Below are 25,889 nucleotides of genomic sequence, written 5' to 3'. Positions count from 1 at the left end.
CCCCCCAAAAAACCCCAGAAGAGATCCACAAACACGGACTGGGAACGCCCCCGATTATCATAAGAAAGAAAGTCTGTGTGTGTGTGTGTGTGTGTGTGTGTCCACTCTGAACAGCATGCATGCAGACAAAGCGAGCAGCCGCTCCCTAACTGGATGTGGGCTCAGCTTCATCCTGCCTGGCTCTGAGAGGAGGGGGAGGGGAACTCCCTGTTAGAGGCAGCCAATCAGATCCAGTAAGTAACCACAACATGTGACAGTGAAATTGAGTGAAAATAAAAGGAGAAAATATTATATTGAATAAAACAATATGTGGATTCTTTGGCAGCATTGTGTTTGTGCCATTTTGTCCTCCTGCTATCACTTTCTTGACAAAGAAGTCACACAGCTAAAAATAGAGATATTTTTAAAAATCTATCTTGAGATGTTAATTGAAAGACTTTGAAAGTGTGTGATCAGACTGCTCTATCTGCCTGTAAATACAATTTTGGCTGCTGTCGTTTTGGCTCTGCTTTTGGTCTCCACCAAATTGTTCTCTTTTACCTGTTGTTGGTTACAATGTGTTAAAACACAAGATGAAAAACAATAGAATTTGGTGATATTTCTCAATACGTAACCTTGAAGATATTGCACAGTTTTTCACCCATTGCTAATTAAGTAGGGCTTTAATGGCATTTTCAACTGAATATTTTCATTCATTATCACATACTTGTGTTTTTTATCTATTTTTTCTTTTCTTAAATAATGCAACTCATATTACAAAGGCTGGTCTATTCTAACAACCCCCTGAAAAAAAGAAGATTAGACAGCAGACTCAGGGGCATTGAGTATGAAAAATGTAAAATCTTAACCCCACTCTGGCATTCTTTACTGATGTTGTTAGCAGAAAGAGCATCAGAAATGTAAAGGGAGGAGGATGGGGAGGGGAGGGCTGAGAGAGGGCGCGAGGCAGAGAGGGAGAGGCGCTCACTCAGTGGTAGCAGGTTTGTGAGACCAGCAGCCAGAAGAGCAGGAAGAAAGAAGGAGGAGGGAGAGGATTCAGAGCGAGACAAACAGTGTGGCTGCAGTCAGGAGACGCAAACGGAGAGCGAGGAGGAGATACGGAGAGAAGCGAAGGTAAGAAGGCAGCTTCTGTCCACGTTGATCTGTTTAACGCCTTTCTGTTTTTCAGAGTGAACGTAGGGTATCAGCTGGAAGAAAGGATGCTCTGCTACCCCGTGCGAGCTCTCCTTTTCTTCCTCTGTCTGCCAGCTGACGGCACGCTGTATGTCGGGAGAGCAGAGCGCTGTAGCACTGCAGGGTGATGCAGAGAGATGGAGGAGAGAGGAAGAGGAGGGGTGTGGGGGAGGGAGGGATGGGCAGCATTATGCTCTACAGACATGAGGAAGTAAGAATAGAGAGATCAGGTGGAAGAGAAGTGGAAACAGGAAGAGATAGCAGACGTCTGCCTCCGTTTTGCTGTGTAGAATTCAGGAAGTGGGTGTAGGGGGGTTTAGGAGGGGGGAAGCCTTTTGTGTGACAGTGTGCAGGAGCAGGAGTGTGTCAGCTGTCAACATCAGTAGTTTCCCTCCATGTTGGAGATGATATAAGTTTCTGTCTGGCCACACCCTCTGCTTGCTCCTGTGAGATGAGATTAGATGATGGGAGGTTTTTGTGGTTGCGCAGAAGTGATGGTGTGAGCCTGGGAAGTGTGTGTGTGTGTACGTTGTGTGTGTGTGTGTGAAAAACATTTTGGATGTTGGCCAAAGATGCTTAGTATTGCCTCCCATTACTGTCAGTTCAGTGGATTAGCCGTATGTGAGCGGTGTTCATTCTCGAGGCAGCGACAAGTCGAGCCAAGCCGCTCAATCATGTGCTCACCGAGATGTTGCTCTCAGCTCTATGTGTGTGTGGAGACCAGCACGGATTCTCCAGTGTGTGTGTCTGTGTGTGACTGCCTATGTCTTTACTGTAGCGGAGCACACACAGCTGCAGCTGTATACAGATCGAGCCTTTAACCCCCGGCATGATTCCTCTTTACAAGTTCCTCACATCCATTTTTTAGTGACATGATACAGAAATAATATACTGTAAAAGCACACTGGACAGACAGAGACCGGATGCTCCTGAAGCAAGGCTGACCCTTGCCATCTGGCAAACTGAAACAGTCTCTGAAAGGCAGCACACTTAGAACAGCTCGACCAAGCATTTGTTGCTTTAGTATCTCTGTACCGAGGCATATTACAGCAAAGTAGGCAATGCATTTTCATTAAGCACTGCTATGTTCAAGAGGGGGTTTCTAATGATTCCTACACACAGGCTGCACAGTAAGCACTGCAGCTGGCATATTTTGTGTTGTAACATCTTCAGATATACACAGAGAGCAAGGGCATAGTCTCTGTGCACAAAAACAATAACAAGCAGCACCACGATGACTGAATGGAAATACACTGTGACGGGAATCAACAGTCTGAATGATTCCAGATAATACTGTATGAAATATATAATATTTATGATGGTAAATCAGTTCTTTGTTATTGAAAATAATTACCAAAGAGAGTTTTAGCCTTGTTTGTTGGCCTTTAATGGAAATATAATTCTGTCAGTTGCATAATGAGCAGCTTATTTCATATGCGAACAGACTCTAGTGTGGACCTATAAAACACCTAGTTATGAATTACCTACAAAGAACCTGGAACCTGTGAGAACAAGCAGGATATAAATTTTACATCCATACCTTCCAACTTCTGCTGCAAATTTTTTATCATACATGTCATGAAAATGCACTTTTTTCCCAAAAAGCCATTATTTAAATGTCTAAAAGAAATCATGTTTTTGGAAACTGTAAATTTAGGAGGTAATAGCAATAAATTAAATAATAATTAAATAATTAAAAGAATTAAATTAATTGTTTGCATCCTTGGAGCAGTGAAAAGTTGTCGTGTTTCCATGTAGAATTAGATTTATTATTTTAAATTCAATATATTTAAAGTAAGACTGATTTGAGACAATTTTCTTACATTTTATATTGAAAAAACAAAGCCCTGGATCCTTTAAAGGAAAGAGGAAAGCTCTCCCTCTGTTTGTTGCAGGAGAGTAGTGGCTGCTCTGTAGCTCTCTTAGGGCTAAGATTTTGCTGGATGAGGCGTCACAGAGACTCGAAGCGACCTGATAAAACTCTTGGCAGTGCGCGGAGTACTTTGAGGGCCAGTGACTCTCACGGTGAACCGCCTGATATCATGCCACCTCCGGGGCTCGTGACTGAATGCAGAGGAATAAAAGGCTTGTGGACCAGCCGTGTGGTTCTAACAAAGATAAAAGATGAATCAGGACAGAAGAGTGGAAGAAAAGTGAGAGCAGGATGTGGTGGGAGGAAGATAGAGGATGTCTGAGTATGTTGGTTGTGTGCTCACGCGGGGTGTAACCTGTTTGTTTTCTGTTAATGTGAGCATCACTTTGGATAGAAATCACTGAGATTCCTGTTTAGAATATTTTTAAATGTTTTATTTAAGGCAGGATTATGTTATTAATGCAGTAATAGGAATGTTTGCATTTTAGCAAAGTCCAGAAGAATACTATATGACGAAAGCTGTTATCTGGTCAGCTGACTTTTGAGCTGTGGCTTCACCACTCCATCGTGTTTATGTGATCTGCAGTTAAGCTCTTAACTAGATTTCAAGAGACATCAAACGTCATTTTTGCTGGAACAAAGTGCAAAAAACGTAACGTCTGAGTCTATTTCTGGATCAGTGACGTTGGGCGATTTGGTGATTGTAGTCCTGCTGATGTTTTGAGCTACAACAACATGAACTCAACTGTGCAGGATTTCAGAATTCAGGGTGTGACCGAAGAGGCTGATATAAATATGCATGTTGACGGTGGATCTTCTGGTGCATGTCATACCAGGCCTCAAGATACCAAAATGAGAAGAAATTTCAGACTAAAATACATCATTTCAATGCACAAGAATGGTAAATGGCCTGCATTTGTATAGCGCTTTTCTAGTCCTTAAGGACCCCAAAGCGCTTTACACTACATTCAGTCATTCACCCATTCACACACACATTCACACACTGGCGATGGCAAGCTACATTGTAGCCACAGCTGCCCTGGGGCGCACTGACAGAGGCGAGGCTGCCGGACACAGGCGCCACCGGGCCCTCTGACCACCACCAGTAGGCAAACATGGGGTTAGTATCTTGCCCAAGGATATTTGGCATGCAGCCAGGAGGCAGCCTGGGATCGAACCACCGACCTTCTGATTAGTGGCTGACCTGCTCTGCCACCTGAGCTACAGCCACCCACAAGACATCATTGCAGTCCGAGGTTTTGCCCTTAAATCCACATTAAATGTTCACAATGTTGTTTAAAATCTCCACCACGTTTACACATGTAGCATGTTTGTTCACTCAGCATCTTCCGGTCTCCCAGGAGTGCTCGTTTAACGGGCTGGGTTTGAGTTGTGCTGTGAATGATACAAACTTTGACCAGAATGTTTAATGTGCAGCATAAACAGTATCTTTGGATTTGCTTTGATTAAAAATGCTTTTTAAACCCCGTGACCTTGAATTTGATAAGTGGAACTTTAAACTTTGTGAATTTGATGCACTGTTTGGCTGTAAACGTCTTAACAACACTGACCTTTGAGGTAGCAAAGAGTTAAAAACAAACAAACAGGTGTTATAAACTAATGCGTAGCATAGTATATGTAGTATGTGTACTAGCTTTTAGCTTTCTGGATTAACCCTAAGCTAGTAATTCTGTAAGACAATTAAGACAGAAAATAATGATTAACTTTAACACACTGGTTCTTTAAAACCAGGTTCTATAAAACTATTGCATGTAAATGATAGACATAGCCACCCAAGTGTCATCCTCTAGCTTTGAGTTTGTTATTTTGACTGTCAACATATTTTTGGCAAACAAAAACTAAAAAAAACAAAACTGCTTTTAAGACAGCTCAATACAGAACATAAAGAAAGGATCTCCATCTGTGTCTGTGTGCCTTTTAGTGCATATCCCTAAACATTAATACAATGTAAATGGAGCTTTATTGATAATCAATCAGCAGACAGTCGCTATGATGGGGTAGATTAACTACTGAAACCAAACCTGTGTTTTTACTGCAGAGCAAACATGTTTAATTCTTTTCAGTTTTTAAAGTGGGATATTTTAAAAATGCAACCCCTGAAGGAACTGAACAGCTATTTAAAGTTTTTGGCTTGTGTACACTATTTTTCATCTCTGATTTCATCTCTCTCTCTCTCTAAAAAAAGAGACTTTGATTAGCATAATTTTAGCAACAATCCATTTTCTAAACCAGTTAGGCAGCTGGGGGTTGTGTGGAGACTGGAGCCTATCCTAACTGCCACCAAGAGACTGGGCACCCCTGACCAGGTCACCAGTCTACCACACAGGTCTAATGAGTAAGTAATAAGTAATCATATCCACACCTACAGTAAATTTAAATTCAACAATTAGGTAATATGCATGCACAGGAAGGCCTGACTTAATGAAGAAGTTAATGAAGAAAACTAGGAACCTTCTATTTACCATATAATTGCTGACATTAGTGCACATGGTAATAATGTATATTTTGATATCTTAGTATAAATGTTTTAGCAGGAATACATATGCACTGATCGTAACAAGAGCAGCAAAGGGAGATGCAATAAAGCACAAGCTTTTGATTGTTTGAAAGCTGCAGTTTCAATCGTCAGTTTAATTATTCAGAAACATATCACTTGGATGCAGTTTTTAGCAAATGAATCTTACATTCATGAACACATTTTCTTTCGTGCCAAGTCGCTTTTGTTTTAGGATTTTGACATTGTGCGTGTTGGGGATAACGAATGATCTGAACAGATCCTTCTAATTACTAATAAAAGGGAAACATTCATGTAACATGCTGTAAGCTGCTGAAACAGGAAGTTCTAAACTGAGTCAAATATTTGGAAACAAACGTCAAGCTCCAGGATCCTGCACACATAGCAAGTTCTACATACCCGGGATATCTTTCCATTATTTGGAATCACTTACCGCTACACGGTAGATCAAGATACGCAGTCACATTAAGCTGGTCATCAACTTACTTTGCCAACCCAGGGCTTTCTGATCTTAGGTATAAGTGTGTTCACAAGAAAACAGTGGCATTCATAGCATAATATAGTATGAAAGTAACACAGCTGCTTCAGATAAATCTACATGTGAGCCCAAAAACACTATATAGTAGCTAAGTGTTAAAAGAACTGTATAAGCGCATGATTATGCTTTAAAAGTTTTGGTCAGTAAAACAGAAAAAGAACTATTATATTAATAAAATTCGGCCTGTTTGATGGCAGGAAGAAAAGCTGGCAAAAATCCTAATTTTGTGAGTAAACAAACTTATCAACATCCCAATTATTATGACAGGGAAAACTCAAGTACGCCATTAAATTCATTCTTAAATTTGCATAAGACAGTTTTGTTTTGTTTTCCTTCCAGCTGGAGCCCAGGTCGTGTTTAACTGAGAGCGAGTAAGAACTAACAATTAATAAATAACACAATTCAAATATAGGCTAAGTTAATGTTCAATTGATATAAGCCCCACATCAACATATAGGTGTCCTGATTTTGCATCAATGCTTAAAGAACAAATTGTTGTAAAAGGCAGAAAAAATATCAAGGAATAAAGTTGCATCCAGTAATTAATAATAATCCAGTAACTATCCATGCACAAAGGTCTGAAAGGTCTGACACTATTTTCTGAAGTAAGGGGTGATGTCATACTTGGTGATCGCTAATCTCTAGCAATAATAATAGTAATTATCATTATCATCATAAGTTATCATGGCAGTGTAACCTGATAAGAGCCCTGAAATTTTCTGGATGAAACAAAATCCTGGTTTGTGGTACAGGCCTCAGATCAAGTATCAATATTTGTATGCTAATGAACCTAACAATAGTCATCGCATATCAGTTTAGTTACATGTTTTGTTTTACAGTGTTTTTAAGGTCACTGTGAAGTTGTTCACAACCTTTTCCAGAGAGTTGTTTATTCAATTTAAACAAAAAAACAAGCCCCTCTAAAACCCACTGTGTTCCACCATCAGCACTAAAAGATGAGCTTGCAGGTGAACGCTGAGTATTTAGCAGCTGCAGAATTAGATGTTTCCCAAAGCAGAAACCCAAAATCATCAAAAGAAAAAAAAATGCAGTCAGTTTAAAGGAGATTTGTGGATCTGTATTTTTTTGTTTTTTGATTTTTATTATCAGTCACTGGAAGTAAAAGTGAAGGAAAATCTCCAGTATGTCTGCGCGTTCAGTTTTGCCTGAGTCAGGCTGCAGAGTAGGAGCTTAATTATTGATCCCACTTGCGGGAACTTTTCACTAAAGTAGCTTGGCTGCCTCCATGAGATGTTTGCTACATGGTGTCATGGCCATTATTGCTGTTCTGACTTCTGAAGTGGTCCAAATCACACACAAAAGAAACAAAAAAATAAAAAAGGAGACAGTGATAAAAGCTAAAAACGATAAAGACATCTAATCAAATGTGCAGGACTGACCCTGTAATTCTCTACAAGCATCAATACTTAAGCACAGTCTAACCATATATTTAATATAAATGAACTGCTTGCTCATTACAAAGGAGGATATTAAATTTTCATCAAGTAGAAGATAGTTGTGAGGAGATGAGAGGAAACCTTTAAAGCATTCTTTGATGTAAAAATGTATCAGTGAAAACAGTGACCACTAAAGCCAGTCTATCATTCCTAGAAACACAGAACTGGCATTTTTTTTCCTTCCCGTGAGTTAAGAATTAAAATCTAGCTGACATAGTTAAGAATAAAAGGTCTCTTGTGTTGACAGAACAGAAAACAGTGCAGCCCCCTCCCTCTCTGCCTCCCCCACCTCCTGTAATATCATCTCTGTTCATTATTCATGAGCTCGCTGCTGTCTCTGCTGAAGTTAATCAAATTCTGATTGTGAACCATCAAAGGCCTTGAATAGATTTAAAAAATGCTTTAGGAGGAGTGAGACAGAAAGAAGAAGCAAAAGAGGCAAAGATGATCACACTTGCAGAGATTCAAGATCTCTCTGTACATAACAACATAATTCCAATTTCTAGATGCGTGGCCCAAGTGCACAGATGGAAACAGAAGATCCGTGTTCAGGTGCGATTTATTTAACTGTAAGAACAGCGCAGATGAAGAGAAACCGAGCCAGCTGCAGTTTGTTGATGTTGCTCTGTCCTAATTCAAGAAGTCTTCACTTTCGCGCTGCATATCAGTGATGATATATTTAGGTTACAGACCCTAAGAATACACTGCTGCTCTGTTAGCACACAGGAATGAATGCTGTTCTATGTCACTGCAGACTCCTCTCACCTAATGACCGCGGGTTGGCCACTGTAGTAATCCACCGCTTTGAATTGAATGCTCATCGCTACGTGCTAACATCCTCACTATGGTCACTGTTGGTCTGACTACCTGGTTTTATATTAGCATATACCCTATAGCATTAGCATTTACATTTTCTGATAGTGCTAAAGACAATTTTAAGTCTTTTTGTTGCAGTTTTGCCACAGTTTGAAGAGTTTAATTGTATTGCTGAGATATTACACTGTAAAATCGAATTAGGTGTGAGTATTGCAATAAATAAATAAACATGCAAGCTTGTTGCATTAGAAAAACTAAAGTGCAGTTTACTTTAGATATTTAAGTTAGGGTAGTACTTAGAATAACTTTATTATTTTGAGCTAACACAATAATTTTAAGTTCAGGGAACCTAAAGGAAAGCTTTGGAGTAACTCAGCTTTTGAGTACATGACACAAATTCAAGCCAGTTTAATCACTAGCCCTATATGACAAGCTTGTTAACTTTCCACTGAAAGAATTCTAGTACTCCTTCTATCAATATAAACATTAAATAAAAAATAATGTTAATCTAAAAATACATTTAGAACAATCACCAGGCTCAGTCGATGGCACTAAAACTTTTATTGCCAACAAGTACTTCAGCCAAGGTTCAAAATTGGATTGATCTAGTGAAGAATAAATAATTATATTTCCATTATTACTGCGGCAAAAACAAAGATATATATATTTAACCAGGAAGACTAATCTGTCTCTGAACACTGAACAAGATCCAGCTCTCTAAAAACCGTTATATCTCACCTCTGCTCTAAGCTCCTTATCCCCTTGTATTTCTAATCCCAGACTTGCTATTCATCACCTGTCCTCTAGTGACTACTGCTGAGGCCCAGTCACTCCACCGCCCAGCCTCCACCTTATGTCAGTTGACCCAAACTGGACTGGATGGATCCTCAGCCTGGATTTTGAAAATCCACCTGCTAATTTTAGCTTACTGTTTTCACCCCACTGGCTACTGTTAAACCTGCCTCTGGAAATCCACTGCTTCACACCTGTTTCTTCAATGTGACTGAGATTATACAGTAAAAAAAAACAGCTAGCATGCTGTGCTAACAGTACAGAAGCCAACGTTACTTCTTGGATTTATTTTCACTGACTGGATTTGTGGGTTGTGTATGTTTAGAAAAATACATTGCTTAGGTGTTACTACTTTTAAAGGATGATCATCTTTGATAGGTAGGTAGACAGATTGATATATGGATAGATATGAGGGCCTCATACTGTGAGATATACTGTGTAAAGTGTTATTTATGCAACAGTGAGAAAAAAAAAACAAAGGAAATATGAAAATTAAACTCTATCTTCTAATTTTCCATTTCCTGACATGAGTAAAATAAATCCCAGAGTCTGGTTCATAAATGTCCAACATAACTATGAGAAACAAGTGAAAATACTAATACTCTTTGTTAATGTTTTAGCCACAGACTGCGGTTTTGGCTTTGCTGCAGTTTTCTGTTGTTCTGTCATCAGATTACAGTGTGACATGAGTGACTTTGTGTTTTTTTTTTGGTTTTGTTTTGTTTTTCATATTGATCCAGGTTTCCAAGTGAGGAAATATGGAGAATATTGAATCAAGTGACAAAGTTATTGATTGGCTGGGACTGCAATAATGCAGCAGTCTGTGCTGGGCTTACACTAAATAGATCTTTGAGTCGCTCACAGGTCTGAATACCGAAGAGTGCTGCCTTCGTTTGTTACTTTAACTTTTCATTTAGCCCTCAGAATCCCAACTAAAGTTGTTGCTCTCATCTGTCTCATTTACGATGGTAAATTCCTCAAACTGGGATAAGCACTGCTTGTTTTGTTTTTAATTAAAATAAGCCTCAGTTGTTCTGAATTATATTAAAAGAAAAGATTAAAAGACTTTTGGTTTGTATATCGCTGAAATTATTCCTTCAAGCAAGGAAGGGTGGCTCTTTTTTATGCAGCAAGGAGGACAGATTTACAACAGCGTAGTGTACTGTAAATATGTGATAGGCATCCCTTCGAGTCTTCGTATCAGCAGCTTCTTCCTTAGAGGTTTGACACACTGCTTGATTCAGACAGGGTTGTGCCAGAGTATCCCACTCTGCTCGTTTCACACATACCAGCACAAGCTCAGACGGCCTAACGAGAGTCGGTGTGATTAATAGTACCAGCAGTGACTGTTTATCTTAGTAGTACTGCCCTATAATGCGAGCAGACGTGCAGATCCACACCTACACATTCACAGATGAGGTAACTACACTGCAAAATGGAAATTGCAACCCCGATTTATTGCTTGAAGTAGAAAAGAGGATGAAGTACAGCTATAATTACCAAACATGGGTTTCTAGGTACGTCAAGCCTACATGCTCACACACAAACACACCCTTGCATTTATTTTTTTTAGGCAAGGCAAGTTTATTTATATAGCACAATTCAACAACAAGGTGATTCAAAGTGCTTTACAAAGACATTAGAAACAAAAACAAATAAAAAGCATGATTTAAAATTGATTAAAATAAGCAAACAAACTAACTAACTAATTAACAAACAAACAAAACAGTATATAAAATCAAAACAGATAAAATCAGAACAGTAGATAAAATCAGTAGTTAAAAGTGTAAGTTTTGTAATTTAAGCTTAAGTGCGGATTTGGTGCTTTATTCAAATGCAGCTGAGAACAGGTGAGTCTTCAACCTGGATTTAAATAAACTGAGTGTTTCAGCTGATCTGAGGCTTTCTGGGAGTTTGTTCCAGATATAAGGAGCATAAAAGCTGAATGCAGCTTCTCCGTGTCTGGTTCTGACTCTGGGAACTGATAACCTGAGGGATCTGGAAGGTTCATACTGGGTTAGGAAGAAAGAAGTTCTTTTTTTAAATCACTCAATTAAACTTCTCGGAAAGCAACCGCCAGAGTCCAGGTGGAAGTGTGAGGAAATACTACTTATATTTTCTCCCCTCCCAGGTTTCCCCTCCTCACCTCACTGACCCATGAAAGAAGCCATGCCGGTTCTCACAGCAGGAGCGGGTAAGAAAAGCGCAGATGCTCAACACATACTGTCCATACTGCTCAAGGCTAGCTGTGCCCCATCTGTTCATGCTAATATACATGATGGATTTTCTAATTCATGTCCTGTGCAGGGCTACATGAAACGTTGGCCCTGCTGACCTCTCAGCTGAGGCCAGATGCCAATCACAAAGAGGACATGGTGTTCCTCAAAGATGTCTTCAGTGAGAGGAGTTTGGGATACCTGATGAAGGTGAGGAATTATGATTCTTGTGAGGATGGTTCAAGCTTTACAAATAATAACTTGTAATATAATTATTTGGATAACTAATTTCTAAATTGAAACATCTATTATTTGTTTATGCAGTAAAGGTTTGATATCATGGAACAGGAAACTGGTTTCTAGTAGTTTCTTTGTGAAACGGTGCAACTACAGTAGCATCATGCCAAAATGCTCCCAATGTCTTTATAGTCTGTCTATAGGTCTACAGATGGCATCATTTTATAAAAACAAAACAAAACTCAAAACAAATCCTAAAATTAGATCATTTTGATGTGCACGATAATAAAAGTGCAGAATTTGGAAATAAAACCAGATCAAACAGCTTTCATCAGAGGTCTGCTCTTCATGGAAGTATGCTCCTGACATAAAATAAGCATCTGAAGACATTTGATCTCAATTATATGAGCATTCAGTCTGAATCAAAAGCATATACCAGTTATTTTTTATTTGGCTTACTTTCGATGTGGTAGATCATTCTACTTGTAAAATATTACAGCTGATGGGTGGAATAGTCAGGATTATGTACTCTGACCATAGACTGTAGATAAAAGATGGACATAGTTTCCCATAATGCAGTGCCTCAAACTGGCTTTTAGCCATTCTTTCTACTGACATACAGAGGGTGACTATTTTGCTTGTATAAAAGTACTTGGTAAAAGGATCCAACTCACTTGATCTATGACCTCCATAAAGGCTAAAGCAAGGTACACTTTAGGGCAGGGATGGGGGAACTCAAGGGCCAGTGTCCTGCAGGTTTTAGATCTATCCCTGGGTCATCACACCTGAATAAAATGACTAATTCATTACCAGGCCTCTGGAGAACTTCAAGACATGTTGAAGGTGTAATTTAGCTATTTAAATCAGCTGTTGGATCAAGGACATGTCTAAAACCTGTAGGACATTGGCCCTTGAGGCCTGGAGTTCCCCCACCCCTGCTTTAGGACATGGATACCTTGGACAAGTTGGTTCAGAACTTGAACCAATCATGGTGGCTGTGTTCATTTGTTGTTGTTTTTTATATCTAGTTGATTTGAGGTCAGCGGATTTATGCTTATGTTTTGTGGCTGTTGGAAAAGAATGACATGAAGCTGATACACGTTATGGAATATCATATTACTGTACTTCACTTTTTGGCCTAACTATGCAGCACTTTATTAAAATTCTTCCTTCTATACATTGATTGTGTTTTTTCCTAGATTCACGAGAAGCTGAGACAGTATGAGAGACAGAGCCCAACACCTGTCCTCCACAGTGCTTCCTCTCTGGCAGAGGATGTAAGTTCCTCACACACACACACACACACACACATGCACACACACACTGTAAATTGCTTTTCCACTTGGGCACAGCATTCAGTCACCATGAGTTAGCTCCGACAGAGAAGCAATGTGGGTATGAAAAGTGAATTTTAATGTTCTCAAAGTGCTGACTCATCCCAGTGCTCCTCTAATGAAACTCCATATCCTGCTGCCCTGTTGCTCTCACCAGTTATCAGATGAGCAAACTGCTGACCCTAGGTGCTTTCCACTTATCTTTCCCACTCTGCATCTCTGAATCTGTCTTCTGCTGTTCTACAATAAACTGTGTGTGTTACTAGTATACACATCCAGAGTTCATGTGTATTGGGATTGGCAGGTGGCGGAGGAGCTACAGAGTGGTTCGATGAGCACAGAGGAGAAGGAGCTGCTGAATTTGCTACTTTCTCCTCATCTTAAGGTAAACACATTTTCAATTAGTGGAGATTTTGTGGCAGTGACACACAAACTCTTATTTCATTCACTTCCTGTTGTGCTGGGTTGTTTCACTTGCACTCATATCAAACTGAAAATTCATTTCTGATGCAGTTCACAAGCTCTGGCAGATGTCAGACTGCTTTGTGTGCTTCCCGACAGCTGAACGTCAGCACTGTAATCTCAGCATGTATGTTTTCTGCCCCATCAGGCTGTTCTGTCAGTGCATGACACCGTAGCTCAGAAGAACTTTGACCCTGTTCTGCCACCGCTGCCGGACGACTTTGAGGACGATCTGGAAGAGGAATCTGTAAAGATTGTCAGGCTGGTAAAGAACAAAGAACCTCTGGTGAGTTGTGACGTAAAGTCGAGAGTGGGAATGAAACTAGAGAGCCTTCAAGAGAAACAGATGAAACAGGAAGGGATTATGGGACGGAGACCTTTGGCCTCTTCTGCTAATGGAGTTGTTACTTCTTTGTACTCTAGGGAGCCACCATCAGGCGTGACGAAGCCACCGGAGCAGTGATAGTGGCTCGGATAATGAGGGGAGGTGCAGCTGATCGAAGTGGTAAAATGCTGTTCATTTTCTAAAAGCTTATATATCTTATAACTACTATAACAATATCTGTGGTACCAGCCTATGAGCAAGAGGATGTTATATGATTATCAGGGGAGAAACTAAGAGCATTTTTTAAAGGTTCTCTATTTTTATTTTCAACTAAAGATCTATCACGTTATATAGTTAATCAACAATCAATTCACAAGAAGTAGAATTACTTTTATAAATGATGTCAGTATCTGTCTTTATAAAACCAACAATTGAGTAAAAGTGTACTCTTTGCTGCGTTTCTGTTGTTTTTACCAGTCAGAAAAGGGGAAACTGTCATGAAGAAAAACAGGCCCAGCATGAAAACAAACTGCTGTTGCAGTAATGTAGCGTAGCCTTGAGCCAGCATGATGCCTCAAGAGCCTCCTGATTTTTACAGCGGTGTGGCTTCATTTTTCTTCTTGCAACCAGCGAGAAGGAGATAAATAATTTCATTAAAATAAGCCAAGAAAACCTGATGTTCTAATGAACCCTCCGGTAGAAAGATTGCATCAGGACAAAAAATTCAGCACAATTGTTGGAAAAGCAAAAACCTCTTCATTAGTAAGGCATCGTGTACAACGTGCAGCGGTTACACCAGGAAGATATAAACTACAGAATGCAGCATGGGGGTAAATGAAAGTCAGCAGTGAGTAATCTTTTTTCTTGCTGTCAAGTGATGAAGAAATGCTCATCAGTATAATATCGTGTGCTCTGTGCTTGTATCCTGAGGGAGAAATATATCAACCTCCCTTCTGTCGTGCTCTTTGGTCGCATTGTTGTGGCTGCAGATAAACAGATCGCAGCGGAGGACAGAAGCTGCTCGTATCTGAGGATCTAACAACAGCACTGATCTTAAGATACAAATGCTAAACCCCAAAGACCCGGGAAGCACACTGAAGTCTCTTTGAACATCATTGATGTTTCTGCCAGCTCATCCAGCGTGTACGCTCTTCACAGGTTTGGTGCATGTAGGAGATGAGCTGAGGGAGGTGAACGGGGTCTCTGTGATCCACAAGAGGCCTGATGAGATCAGTCAGTTGTTGGTAAGATGGACAGAAGGACATGTGAATGTTGGAATAACTCCACTAAAAAAACAAATGTTTTTATTCATTAAAAATAAAGTTCACTGCAAGTTGACAGTTAAGCGTATTATATTTCAGTGTCTTTAATGTAAGGATGCAGTCATAATCTTCCCGTGCTCTTGTTTATTTGTGATCTAGTCCCAGTCCCAGGGCTCCATCACTCTAAAGATAATCCCCGCTATTAAAGAGGAGGACCGGCTGAAGGAGAGCAAGGTGAGATAAAGTATGATGGATGGATGGGTTTCCTCTGAGCTGCACTCAGTATTCAGAGTGTGCAAGGGAGAGAAAAAACAAAAAACGAAACACCTTTTATTGCGCTACGATTTACATAATATTCAGTCTTTGTGTGAACTGCTGAAAGTCCAAATCCAAGGAGATTTCAAATGTTGTTTTTGGCATTTAAGCAACGACAGTGACTGTTTACACTGAATAAAACATGAGAGATGGTGACCCTGTGGTAACCCCATTTAATTTCAGTTAATAATATTTATATTATCAGAATATAAATATAATTGTGGCGCATTGTGTTTTACAATCACCTTCTCACTTTGCCCTGTGTTTTACATCCAGGACGCTCTGCTCAGATAACTCTAAACCCTAAAATATGGTGTTTCCACCACCTTGTGCATTTGAATCCAGGTGTACATGAGAGCCTTGTTTGACTACATCCCCTTAGAAGACAAGGCCACACCCTGCCAGGAGGCGGGACTTCCCTTTAAACGGGGAGACATCATTCAGGTTGTGACGCAGGATGACCCCACTTGGTGGCAGGCCAAGCGCGTGGGAGACAGCAACCTGCGTGCTGGACTCATCCCATCCAAACAGTTTCAGGAGAGGTGAGAACGCTTAGAAGAACGTCTTGTCTTCACAATTAAAATGAGCCTGATGTCACAGAAGCTGAACGGTTCACCCACGGATATTTATTTTACCCAGACAATAATCTTTTAAATCCACATTCATGTGTTCCACTTTAAAGGGTCAACTGTGATTAGATGGAGCATCAGATCATTGTGGAATAAATTTAGTTGAAACTCTGACTTGAATAGGCATGTGCTGAAACTCTAAGTGTCAAAATTGCTGTTAACATGATCTCAGCTGATCTCCAGCCAAACACCGCAGCATCTGGTGGATTAATCATAGCTTAAACACCGAGGGAGATATGGTTCAGAGCTACCTAAAATTGATTTTTTTCATGTTTGGGACAAACAGATTAGGGTAAAACTGGATTACATTGATTGTCACTGAACAAAAGTGGCATGAGCTCAGGTCCGCTCATCAGGGATGGATTACTGAATAGGCCCAGATGTCTTTTTGTAGTGATTGTTGCCATTTCTTGCTGGAAAGTCCAATCTCTTCAGCAACACAAAGTAAGCACAAAAGATGTGCAAACAGCTGTCTTATTTGTCTCTGCCCTCATAATAAAACCATCCATCCATGTGTTGTATATTCCTCTGCCTTTTCACATTCACATCTTTTAGTCCTGACTGTCCCCCCTTACTTTTTGCTTACTCTCTTTCTGCCTTTATCGTCTCTGGTTCTTTGTTCCGCTGCACACTTCCCCAGGCGACTGGCCTACAGGATGAAAATGGGCACACTCCCGAATCCAAAATCCCCTAAAAAGTCTCTCTGTAAGTTTCTGCTTCCTAGGATTTCAGTGCATCTTTTTATAATTACAATTTATGACTGACACTATCTCTCACTATCAGCTCTCCATTCTCTACTGTGATTATATTTTTTTCACTGGCTTTCATTTTTCTAACCTTTTTTTGGTTATTAATTAGAACTCTCACAGCCATTAGTATCAACTGTACATTCCCTAAATGCTGCAGTGTAGACAGGTTTTGAAAAAAAGATTAGAGTTGGAGGGGAAGAAAGACCCTGGGAGGGATCACACATATGAATTAATCTCTTTCATGTTTAGTCCATCTGGCCAGTAAGCGGGCTGCGAGTTCAGCTTAACTCAGACTCTGTAACAACAGTCGTCCGGTGGGAAACAAAGCCCTGTTAATATGCTGCGCTTCTCACTTTTCCAGTTGATACTATAGTGGGTTCATGTAAACAGCCAGGTGAGTGGATGATGTGAGCGGTGGCTCTTCGTGGCACATAAGCTGCAGGCGATCCGATTAGGCGGGAGCTGCGTGGAGACAACAAGAGCTTAGCAATATGGCAACTAGCCCTGCTATGCTGCACAGCAGCAAACCTGCGAGGTCTCTTCTGTCTCAGCCTCCATCCACACTCCCCCAGCTCTCTTTATTAATTCCACCCAATCCCAGCGGGAGCTTTAACATGCGGGTCCCCCTCCTCGTCTCAGAGTGACGTCAGTTTAATGCCAATCTCCTAAATTTAGACTAGCTATCCTCTGTAACAAATTTCCAACGTTCCTAGAGATTATCAGCACAAAATCATTTATACTTTAACCGTGCTTAACATGTTACTCTGCCCTTCACTGCTGCATCAGATGATCCAGGATGTGATAAAGGTTGGTATATGTGCAGCCGCAAACACAGCAAAACAACCAAACACAAACTACAGAGTAATATTGCCATTTGTGTGCATATTCGTGTGTGTGTGTGTGTGTAAAGCTTGCATGTGTGCTACTGGGTGTGTTTGTGAGTGTGTTTCTTTTGTATCAGGTAAGGTGCAGGCAGAACAGCATCCCTGGAGACTTTCGTCTAGCAGAGATTGTTAAATAGAACAATACCTCCACCCCTCTCTTGCATCAAACTCACCTCTTATTATCTGTCTTTTGTTTTTCCATATTTGTCTTTACATGAACGTTTCCTGTTCCCCTTTAGTCTATTAAAGAAGCATAGAAAGCACACATTTTGCTTAGGAATTACAGATGGGTTTGTATAGGCAGTTTGTACACAAGCTGCACATCTTTGGGGACACAGAGCTTGTTTGCGTGTGTGTACACAGAGATCTGTCTCATAGCTGACTCACATACAGATGTAGAGCCATCTCTCTTCTCTCCCTTCTACTTAAATCTCTTTATCAAGCCTTTGTTTAGTGGCTGTTGCCTCTAACAGCACATCTTCATCATCTCTTGGCTGCCCTTCCACTCTCTCATCCTGCTGTCTGCCTGCCTGCCTGTTGCCCGTTGGGCCCTGCTTCCCCTCTACAGCTACCATGGCCCGCCCACCCCTTTCTTAAACTCTTCCACATCCCTTATTCCTCAACTCTTCCAGGTCTCTTACCCTGTGCTTACCCCCCTCTTTTCCCTGCTTGCCTCCCTACAGAGGACTGTGACTGTGAGGGCTATTTCAATGGACAGTACATAGGTGAGAGTGTGCACATCTTTCTCCACCTCCTTCTCCCTATCTGCTCTGTGCCTGCTGCAGCCTGGCTGTGTGCTGGTTCCCTGGGTGCTTTGGGCTGGGGGCCAAAATAACTGCTTGGAAGGTTGTCTCTTCGGGGGCCAGGGTTGAGGGATAAGAGGAAGGGTGAAGGTTTTGAAGGTTCAAAAAAGATGGTTTTCACAGCAGTCTGAGAAATTAGATGAGGGTCAGCGATTCATTTCTGATAGCTGAAGAGACGGTAGATATGCATGTGAGTGAAACACTTAACTGCTACAGTGTAAAATGAGGAAGGGCAAAGGAAAGTGTAGGAAGTACCGTCTCACACTCACAGCAGGTGTTAGTAACAGAGTTGCCTCTTTGAAGACTCCACTGAATAATTAGTTAGGAGAGAGTTTAGGGATGCATCACTGTGTCAGCTCCTGTGGTGCAGACTGTACAGTTCTACATTATGCAAAACAAGTTATTATTTTGTTAGAAATTTCCTGAAGGAAAAAAGAGAAAACAGCTCGCTACTTAACTTTCGATTTCAAGCTACTGTGTTTCCACAGCATCTCTTTCAATGTCATGGAAGGACAATTTGAAAAATCCACATTCAGGTGGGGGATTTTTTTGCACATTGTTAATTGGACGTTTATCCATACAACCACTGGTCACTTTGTTAGTGCTATTGTTGGGTTGGACCCCTTTGGCCTTAATTCTTCAGGGCAATAAAAATGAACAGGGAGCTGCAAACATACCAGCAATATTGGTCCATATTAACATGATGGCATCACATCATTGTTGTTCCAGATTTGTTGGCTGCATCTCCATGATGTGAGTCTCTCATTCCATCACATTTAAAAAAAAAGTGCTCTAATGGCTCTGGAACTGGGAACAGTGGAGGCCAGGTCAAGAATCCAGTTTTAGATTATTTCAGCTTTTTGGCATGATATGTTTTGCTGCTGGAAGCAGCCAGAAGATGTGTACACTGTGCGGATAGACGGAGGATATGGTGTTTAAATGATGCTCATTTGGTACTAAATTAGATTTGGGATCCCCTACACCCTTACATTACCACCATCCTACTTATTTAAGGATGGATGGCTCCATGGTTTCATGTTTATGCCAAATTCTGACCTTAGCATCCTAATGTCAGATGCCAGTTTTACTAAGCCCATGTCACTTCCAGCTTCACCTTCCTGGTCTTAGCTAACAGAAGTGGCACCCAGTGTGGTCTTCTGCTGCTGCAGTCCATCTACTTTAAGGCTCAAAGTGCTGTGCATTCAGATATGCTCTTCTGCATACCTTTGCTTATAACGAGTGGTTATTTGAGCTAATGTTGCTTTTCTATTAGCACAAACCAGTCTGACAATTCTTCAACGTCTTGCATCAACAAGACATTTTATCCCAGAAAACTGCAGCTCACTGGATATTTTCTCTCTGTAAACTCAGTGTGAGAAAATCCCAATAGATCAGCTCTTTCTGGTATACTCGGACCACCTTTAATCCCTGTTCTGGTGCTCGGTTTGAACTTCAGCAGGTCGTCTTGAGCACGTCAACGTGCCAAAATGTATTGACCAATTAGATATTTGGTTTAACGACCAGTTGAAGTAGAGTACCTAACAAAGTGGCCGGTGAGTGTTTTTTGCAAATGTAACACAGACATAACATGAAAAAAAAGTAGTGCAGAAAATAATTGTGTAACTTTTATTTTTTACTATATCTTTGCCTCAGTAGGACTTAAATTCACCAAATGTGCTGGTTTTATTCTTGCCTTTATTATTACTTTTATCATTATTATTATTCACTAAATACTGAAACTGTTAGAGAAAGATTTTTTTACTTGCTATAAGTATAAATGAACTCCCAGCATACTGAGCTGGCTAATGTGTAGCATATAGTTCAATAATATGTTATGTTTGAATTTTCATTTTACTCTCCTCCTTAAAAGTACAAACCTATAAAATAATCTAATAGCTAACAACACAGTAATTTGTAAAATGTTGCTTACTGTATTTAAATGGACAACTAGGCCAAAGGTATGTTGCAATAAGCAAGTTTTACTAACGTTACGCTTTGGAAGAGGGAAAAAAAATGAGTCCCCAATTTTCTTCCTGTGCTCTTTAGCCTTCCGCTGACCTTCACTCCCTCACCCTTCTTTAACCCAGCCTGACCCCTCATCTGCTCCCCCATCCTGTGAGCTGCTGTAATAAGTGTGACAACAAGGAGCGATCTAAACACAGCCCTTTCTCACTGTAACACAAAATACTTCAGTAAACAGTATTTGTGCTTCCCGTTAACCTGCTTGGAGCTGTTAAACCTTTCCCATTCTCATCCCTCCCCCCCACCGCCTTCACCTTGCAGTGTTTGGATCCCCTTAAACCTGCCCCTCCCTCCTGCCCTGCATCTAGCTAACTGTCCCCGCTGCTCTGGTTGGTGCACTGCTTACCCCTACCCTCAGAATCAACCCCTTCCCCCATCCTCTCCCCACCCACGAGGGCCCTGCTGCGTTGGACGCATTGCACACTCAACCAGGCACGTTTGTTGCTTGTTCACCCTGTGTGGAGGTGTGAGGCTGGGTTGTGTGATGCTCTAACGCCAGTTATAGTCTCTCCTAAGTGTAAAGCAGTGGCGCCCTCCTGTGGCCAGGTGTTTTCCTGGGAATTTTATTCAGGTACAGTGCCCGGCTCATTCCTGCAGGTACACATCACTGACAGGGGAGGATACAGACAGTCCTGATCATGGGAGATCCAGTCTTTTCCTTTTAACGTGGCGTCTCCCAGGGCCAGGTTGTCCTGTCTGTCCTGCCTCAGCACTGTAGCCTTGTTGAAAGCAGCATGCTTTTTCTTAATACATAAAAGCAAAATTATATTTACATTGGGTCACTAAAATCAATTTTTAAATGCAAAAATTATCAAAATATGTAATATAACAGACTTTCACCTAATATATTTACTGTCAGCTGCATGTGATCCAATTTTTAGTTTAAGCATGACATCCAATTGGCTTCTACTTACAGTATATCTCACACTATCAAATATTATAATTGATATATTAAATATATTTGATATATAATATATATATAATATTATATATCAAATATTTAACTATTTGCACTTTCAATAGGATAGATCTATATTCATCCATGTGCACTCTTTACAAAGGTTTTTAATGCATGATCTGTGGGTTGGTCTTTAATTTATCCAAAAGGTGTTTGTCCACAACTTTATCAAACTGCTGTGCACTAGTAAATGTTGTCGTACATCTGACCAAAGATCTCTTGTTTTCTGTTTCTTCTTCCTTCCCATCTGTGACCTCACTGTAGCTGGTTTGCGGAGGAGTTTCCGCCTGAGTCGTAAAGACAGGCAGGGATCATCAGGAGAGGGTTCTGATCCTGGAGAACCAGAGTTCCTGACCTATGAGGAGGTGACCCGCTATCAGCAGAGGCCAAATGAAAGGCCCCGCTTGGTGGTTCTGATCGGTAAGACTGAAAAGCACAAAAGGACTCCTGTGATGATGGCGACATCTAGTGGATTACAACTTGTGTTACAACACGCCGTCCTTTTGTTCACATGTATATTCACCATTTGTTTCCGAAAGGTTCTCTTGGAGCAAGAATTAATGAACTCAAACAGAGGGTGATTGCCGAAAACCCACATCGTTATGCAGTAGCTGTACCGCGTGAGTCACTCCACATTTTACACTTGCCTAAATGAATCGCCGAAACTCTAGAAATATCACTAAAGTACTCCTGTGTTCCCACAGATACAACCAGACCCAAGAAGCCGCATGAGAAGGATGGTGTAGAGTACCACTTTGTCACCAAACAGCAGTTTGATGCAGATGTTTTGAACAACAAGTATGTTTCCGTTGAATCCATGTTGAGTCGTGCAAGTTTGGTTTATTGTGTCTTTAAGAAAAGGTTTAATTCTTGCTGCACAGGTTCATAGAGCACGGCGAATACAAGGAGAACCAATACGGCACCAGTATCGAGGCTATCCGCTCTGTGCAGGCCAAGAATAAGATGTGTATAGTAGATGTGCAGCCTGAGGTGAGGGTCACATTACAGAGAACATCCTGTTTAATGTTCATCCAAAGAATCCACTGTCACAACATGTCACAATGAGTTACTTAGTCTGCACGCAGCAGCACTTTACTGAGTACCTGAGTGGGCAGGGGCAGGCAGTCATGTCAAGCCTGCTCACCAAGCTGTTGACTTTGCTTCTTCCCAGCTACTTCCTGACCTCTGTTTTCTCTGTTTGATGTAAACCTTCCACTACTCCAGGCTCTGAAGAGGCTACGGACATCGGAGTTCAAGCCTTATGTGATATTCGTCAAGCCCCGTGTTCCTGAGAGCAGACGTCGTCGCAGTGCAGCCACCTCACCAGGAGGGGGCGAGCATGGCCGCATTACAGTGAGCCATGTTTCTCTAAGCAGTAACACGTCCTGTTAAAAGATTTTTTTTTAAATGTAGTTGGGCCTATCATGCATTCTTTTGCTTAATAGATCAAAAGTATTGCACAATTCTTATCAACTCACAAGCTTTGTAAATACGCAGCAATCTCATTGTACTAATGTACTATAGAATATCACTCCTGGAGCATTAGGTCAGTGCAAAACTGATGTGACACAAAAGATAGAAAATGGTCACTAACATCAATATATATTAGCATATTTTTTTCAAAGGACACTAATAATCCACAACATCCACTGTAAAGAAAAGAAAATTCTTTAATTGCCTTTCTTCAACAGGATGAAGACCTCCAGGAGATGCGTCAGTCTGCCATTCAGATTGATCAGCAGTATGGACACCTAGTGGACCGTGTCCTGATCAAGGAGGACTCGGCCAGTGCTTGTGCAGAACTGCGAGGTATTTTGGAGAGGCTGGAGAGAGAGTCCTTCTGGGTGCCTCTCAGCTGGGTGCGGACCTAAACTTACCAACGCACTCCGCAAATCGTTCCAGAAGAACTTCACAGTCTGTTCACCAAACCCTGCACTGGTCCTCTCCCAGAGAGCTGATATTCTTCTCTTCTCTAAAGGCCTGCTGGCCAGCCTTGGAGTCTGATGAACTTCCTCTACGTAGTCCTCTGAATGCTACAGGGCTGGTCAGTCAGCCAAAAATCGAGGCACCAAAGGGAGAGAATGATGTCAGAGGAATACCTCAGTTTTAAAGCAGGTTGCTTAATTAGCCCAAAAGTCACAGTCTTACTTCCTCAAACAATCACTACTTTGTCTTGTCATATTTATTCAGGTTTTGATTTCAATTTATTTCGTTCAAAGACGAGGATGGAAATTGTAGTTTTAAATGGTTGGTACTGCTCTCTTTAAACAGTCCCATATTTTTTCAACAGGTTCTCCAAAAGATTTCCACAGTTTAGACCGGCCACAACAAACAAACAAAACCCCAGAAAACTGTTCATTGTATTTCAGCTTAATAATATATAAAAAATGTATTTGTTAAGCTTGGAAATAGTTTATAAAGTTAGGAAAAGCAAAATTTTCATTCATGCAGAAATAAACCTTCAGGAAAATTGGATGTTAAGCAGAAAATATAGATTTACATAGAGGCAACCTTCCAAACAGTTATTTTGGCCCCTCAGCCTAAAGGTTTACCCTCTTACATTGAGTTATTTTAACAGCCCCTTCTACATTCACTTTTCCTTCCTCTTAAGTTGGATAAATGAAGCTTGCTGCCCACAAAGCTTCCACAGATAGAAAACAGAGGAAGCCCCGGCAGATAATTAGGTGGATCACAGCTCTACTGTATATGACCTTTTAAGATCTGGCTGTCTTAAAAAATAGTAATGATAATGATGATTTCTTAGAAAGACTGAAAACACGTTTGATTAGATGGGACGTGGCTGTGCTGTGTGTCAAGAATGGTTTAAGTTGGTTTGAAATGATTGCATTTTAGCAGTTATGTTTAACTATGGAGAACCAATGGGGTCAGATCTGACCCCATTGGTTTACTAGGGAACTCATGGGGTCAAATTTGACCCCATGGCTTCTCCAGGGTTAAATGATAGAGTATGATTTATCTTGTAGTTTATTGTGAGGCTGAAATACAAAAAAATAATTCCCAGCACAGGTGACAATTACAAAGAGACATCCAAGTTAATAACAGATGGCAGAAATGAAATGTTTATCTTTCACAAATGACTCTTTGATGCCTGGCACTTCATAATTAAACTGCAGTTTTAATAAAAGTGATGAATACTGATATCAGCTAATAGACTTTTTCATCTTGAAGAAAATGTGGAGTTTCTCATTAACAGCAGCTGTTCTGGTAATTTATAGCAAACTAGTTACTTTGTTGAAAATATGAGACTCGTTAAATAAAGCATAGCCCAAATGTTTTACTCCTCAAACTATTGCACTTCTAGCTGAGTGTGTCAGGTTTGGTCTCCCACTCAGAGGATTGCTCAGTCAGTCAGTTTATTGTGACTCCTGTTGGAGTACCTTTTGGTAGCATGTTTCTTAATTTCAAAGCTTTATTCAACTCAATGCCAATTGCAGAATGCTTCCTGTTTATTCCTACTGCTCATGCATCATGTAAAGTATAATCACGCAGTGACCAGAACAAAATAAATACACGCAAAGTTAAGTGACTATCATTTGACACTAATGCATTCGTTTCACGCAAACAAAAACAAAACGAAATAATCAAAACGGAATGTGAAAAAGGTATTTTCTACAAGAGTTTGTTTTTAAGAAATGCATGAAAAAAACTGATCATTTAACCGCAGTTGTAAATACTGTAAAAGTTACTCCTCTCGTGCCAACGAAAGATCTCGTAGCACTTCAATGCAACCTGTTTACCTTGGATCCCTGGGAACCCACATGAGTTTGTGTGTAAAATGATGTTGTGCACAAAGTCTGTGTGGATGGATGTCAGAGTGTGTTTACATGCACCAATCTGTGATGCTCCTTTACATGCAGAAATGGATTTTGTAGAGTTTTCTTGCAGATATCTGTATTTTTGACTGCAGAAGTGATGAGTACTCATTTGTTTTTTCATTACTGTTGTAATGTTGCGCTGAAAGACACTGTGTCCGGAAAATCTGAATTAGAACTGAACCAGTTTTTTTATCGAGTCAGAAAATAAGCAGGCTAGCCATCATTTCACCTTCTTTACTATGATGTCATTTTCTACTTCATCTGCTTCAAGTCATACAAATCTGAATTTGACATTTCACATATCAATATTTTATATATCATACTTTGAGCTCTTCCAATATAAAGACCTATATAAGGTCTCAAATGGATTTAATCAGAACGTCAATGAAAGAAAAGGGTCAAGTTATTATTTTAATTACCAGCACTCATAATTTCTCAGCTGTATTTTAACATTTCCCCTCCACTGGTTGTGAAAACATCTAGCCCAGTTTTTAATAGGCAAAAGCAAAATTCAATTACTAAGTCTTCCAAAGTAAATTCTCTTATAAAATTACCTCAGCTTATGATGATTTCTGGTAAAACACAAGGCAACTTTGTAAAAGAAATACTTCAGTAAGCTAACTAAGAGGACCCAGAACCACAGACTGTACATAAAAGACAGACGTAGCCACT

The 25,889-nt window shown here is 40.4% G+C and overlaps 1 protein-coding gene across 3 annotated transcripts; it reads left to right on the top strand.

The window, feature by feature from the left end:
* Nucleotides 1-915: 915 nt before the first annotated feature.
* Nucleotides 916-23,722, top strand: LOC146519665 (MAGUK p55 subfamily member 3-like). 3 transcript variants are annotated; one of them, XM_085157238.1, is made up of 20 exons: nucleotides 916-1,113; nucleotides 11,317-11,379; nucleotides 11,493-11,611; nucleotides 12,838-12,915; nucleotides 13,277-13,357; nucleotides 13,583-13,720; nucleotides 13,858-13,939; nucleotides 14,918-15,003; nucleotides 15,181-15,255; nucleotides 15,682-15,878; nucleotides 16,606-16,670; nucleotides 17,501-17,521; nucleotides 18,282-18,323; nucleotides 20,929-20,994; nucleotides 21,646-21,801; nucleotides 21,921-22,001; nucleotides 22,086-22,179; nucleotides 22,263-22,371; nucleotides 22,606-22,734; nucleotides 23,073-23,722. In XM_085157238.1, exons 2-20 carry the CDS (start codon nucleotides 11,343-11,345, stop codon nucleotides 23,250-23,252), a joined length of 1,836 nt encoding a protein of 611 aa, XP_085013364.1. In that variant the 5' UTR covers nucleotides 916-1,113; nucleotides 11,317-11,342; the 3' UTR covers nucleotides 23,253-23,722. The 3 variants fall into 3 exon arrangements, with proteins under 3 accessions (XP_085013364.1, XP_085013365.1, XP_085013366.1); XM_085157239.1 differs by lacking the exon at nucleotides 20,929-20,994 and having other exon boundaries at nucleotides 917-1,113; XM_085157240.1 differs by lacking the exons at nucleotides 18,282-18,323; nucleotides 20,929-20,994 and having other exon boundaries at nucleotides 918-1,113.
* Nucleotides 23,723-25,889: the final 2,167 nt, after the last annotated feature.

The sequence above is a fragment of the Neolamprologus multifasciatus genome, chromosome 4 (assembly GCF_963576455.1).
Source record: "Neolamprologus multifasciatus chromosome 4, fNeoMul1.2, whole genome shotgun sequence".
In the NCBI taxonomy this organism is placed as follows: Eukaryota; Metazoa; Chordata; class Actinopteri; order Cichliformes; family Cichlidae; genus Neolamprologus; species Neolamprologus multifasciatus.
The sequence above is the reverse complement of the archived record's forward strand: the minus strand, read 5'-3'. Positions and strand labels throughout refer to the sequence as shown.

Excerpts from the sequence above, each read along its gene's own strand:
- LOC146519665 (XM_085157238.1), top strand. The coding sequence starts at position 11,343 with ATGAAAGAAGCCATGCCGGTTCTCACAGCAGGAGCGG. Across the intron at positions 15,004-15,180 it reads ATGAGATCAGTCAGTTGTTG|TCCCAGTCCCAGGGCTCCAT; the intron begins GTAAGATGGACA and ends TTTGTGATCTAG. Across the intron at positions 21,802-21,920 it reads CCGCTTGGTGGTTCTGATCG|GTTCTCTTGGAGCAAGAATT; the intron begins GTAAGACTGAAA and ends TGTTTCCGAAAG.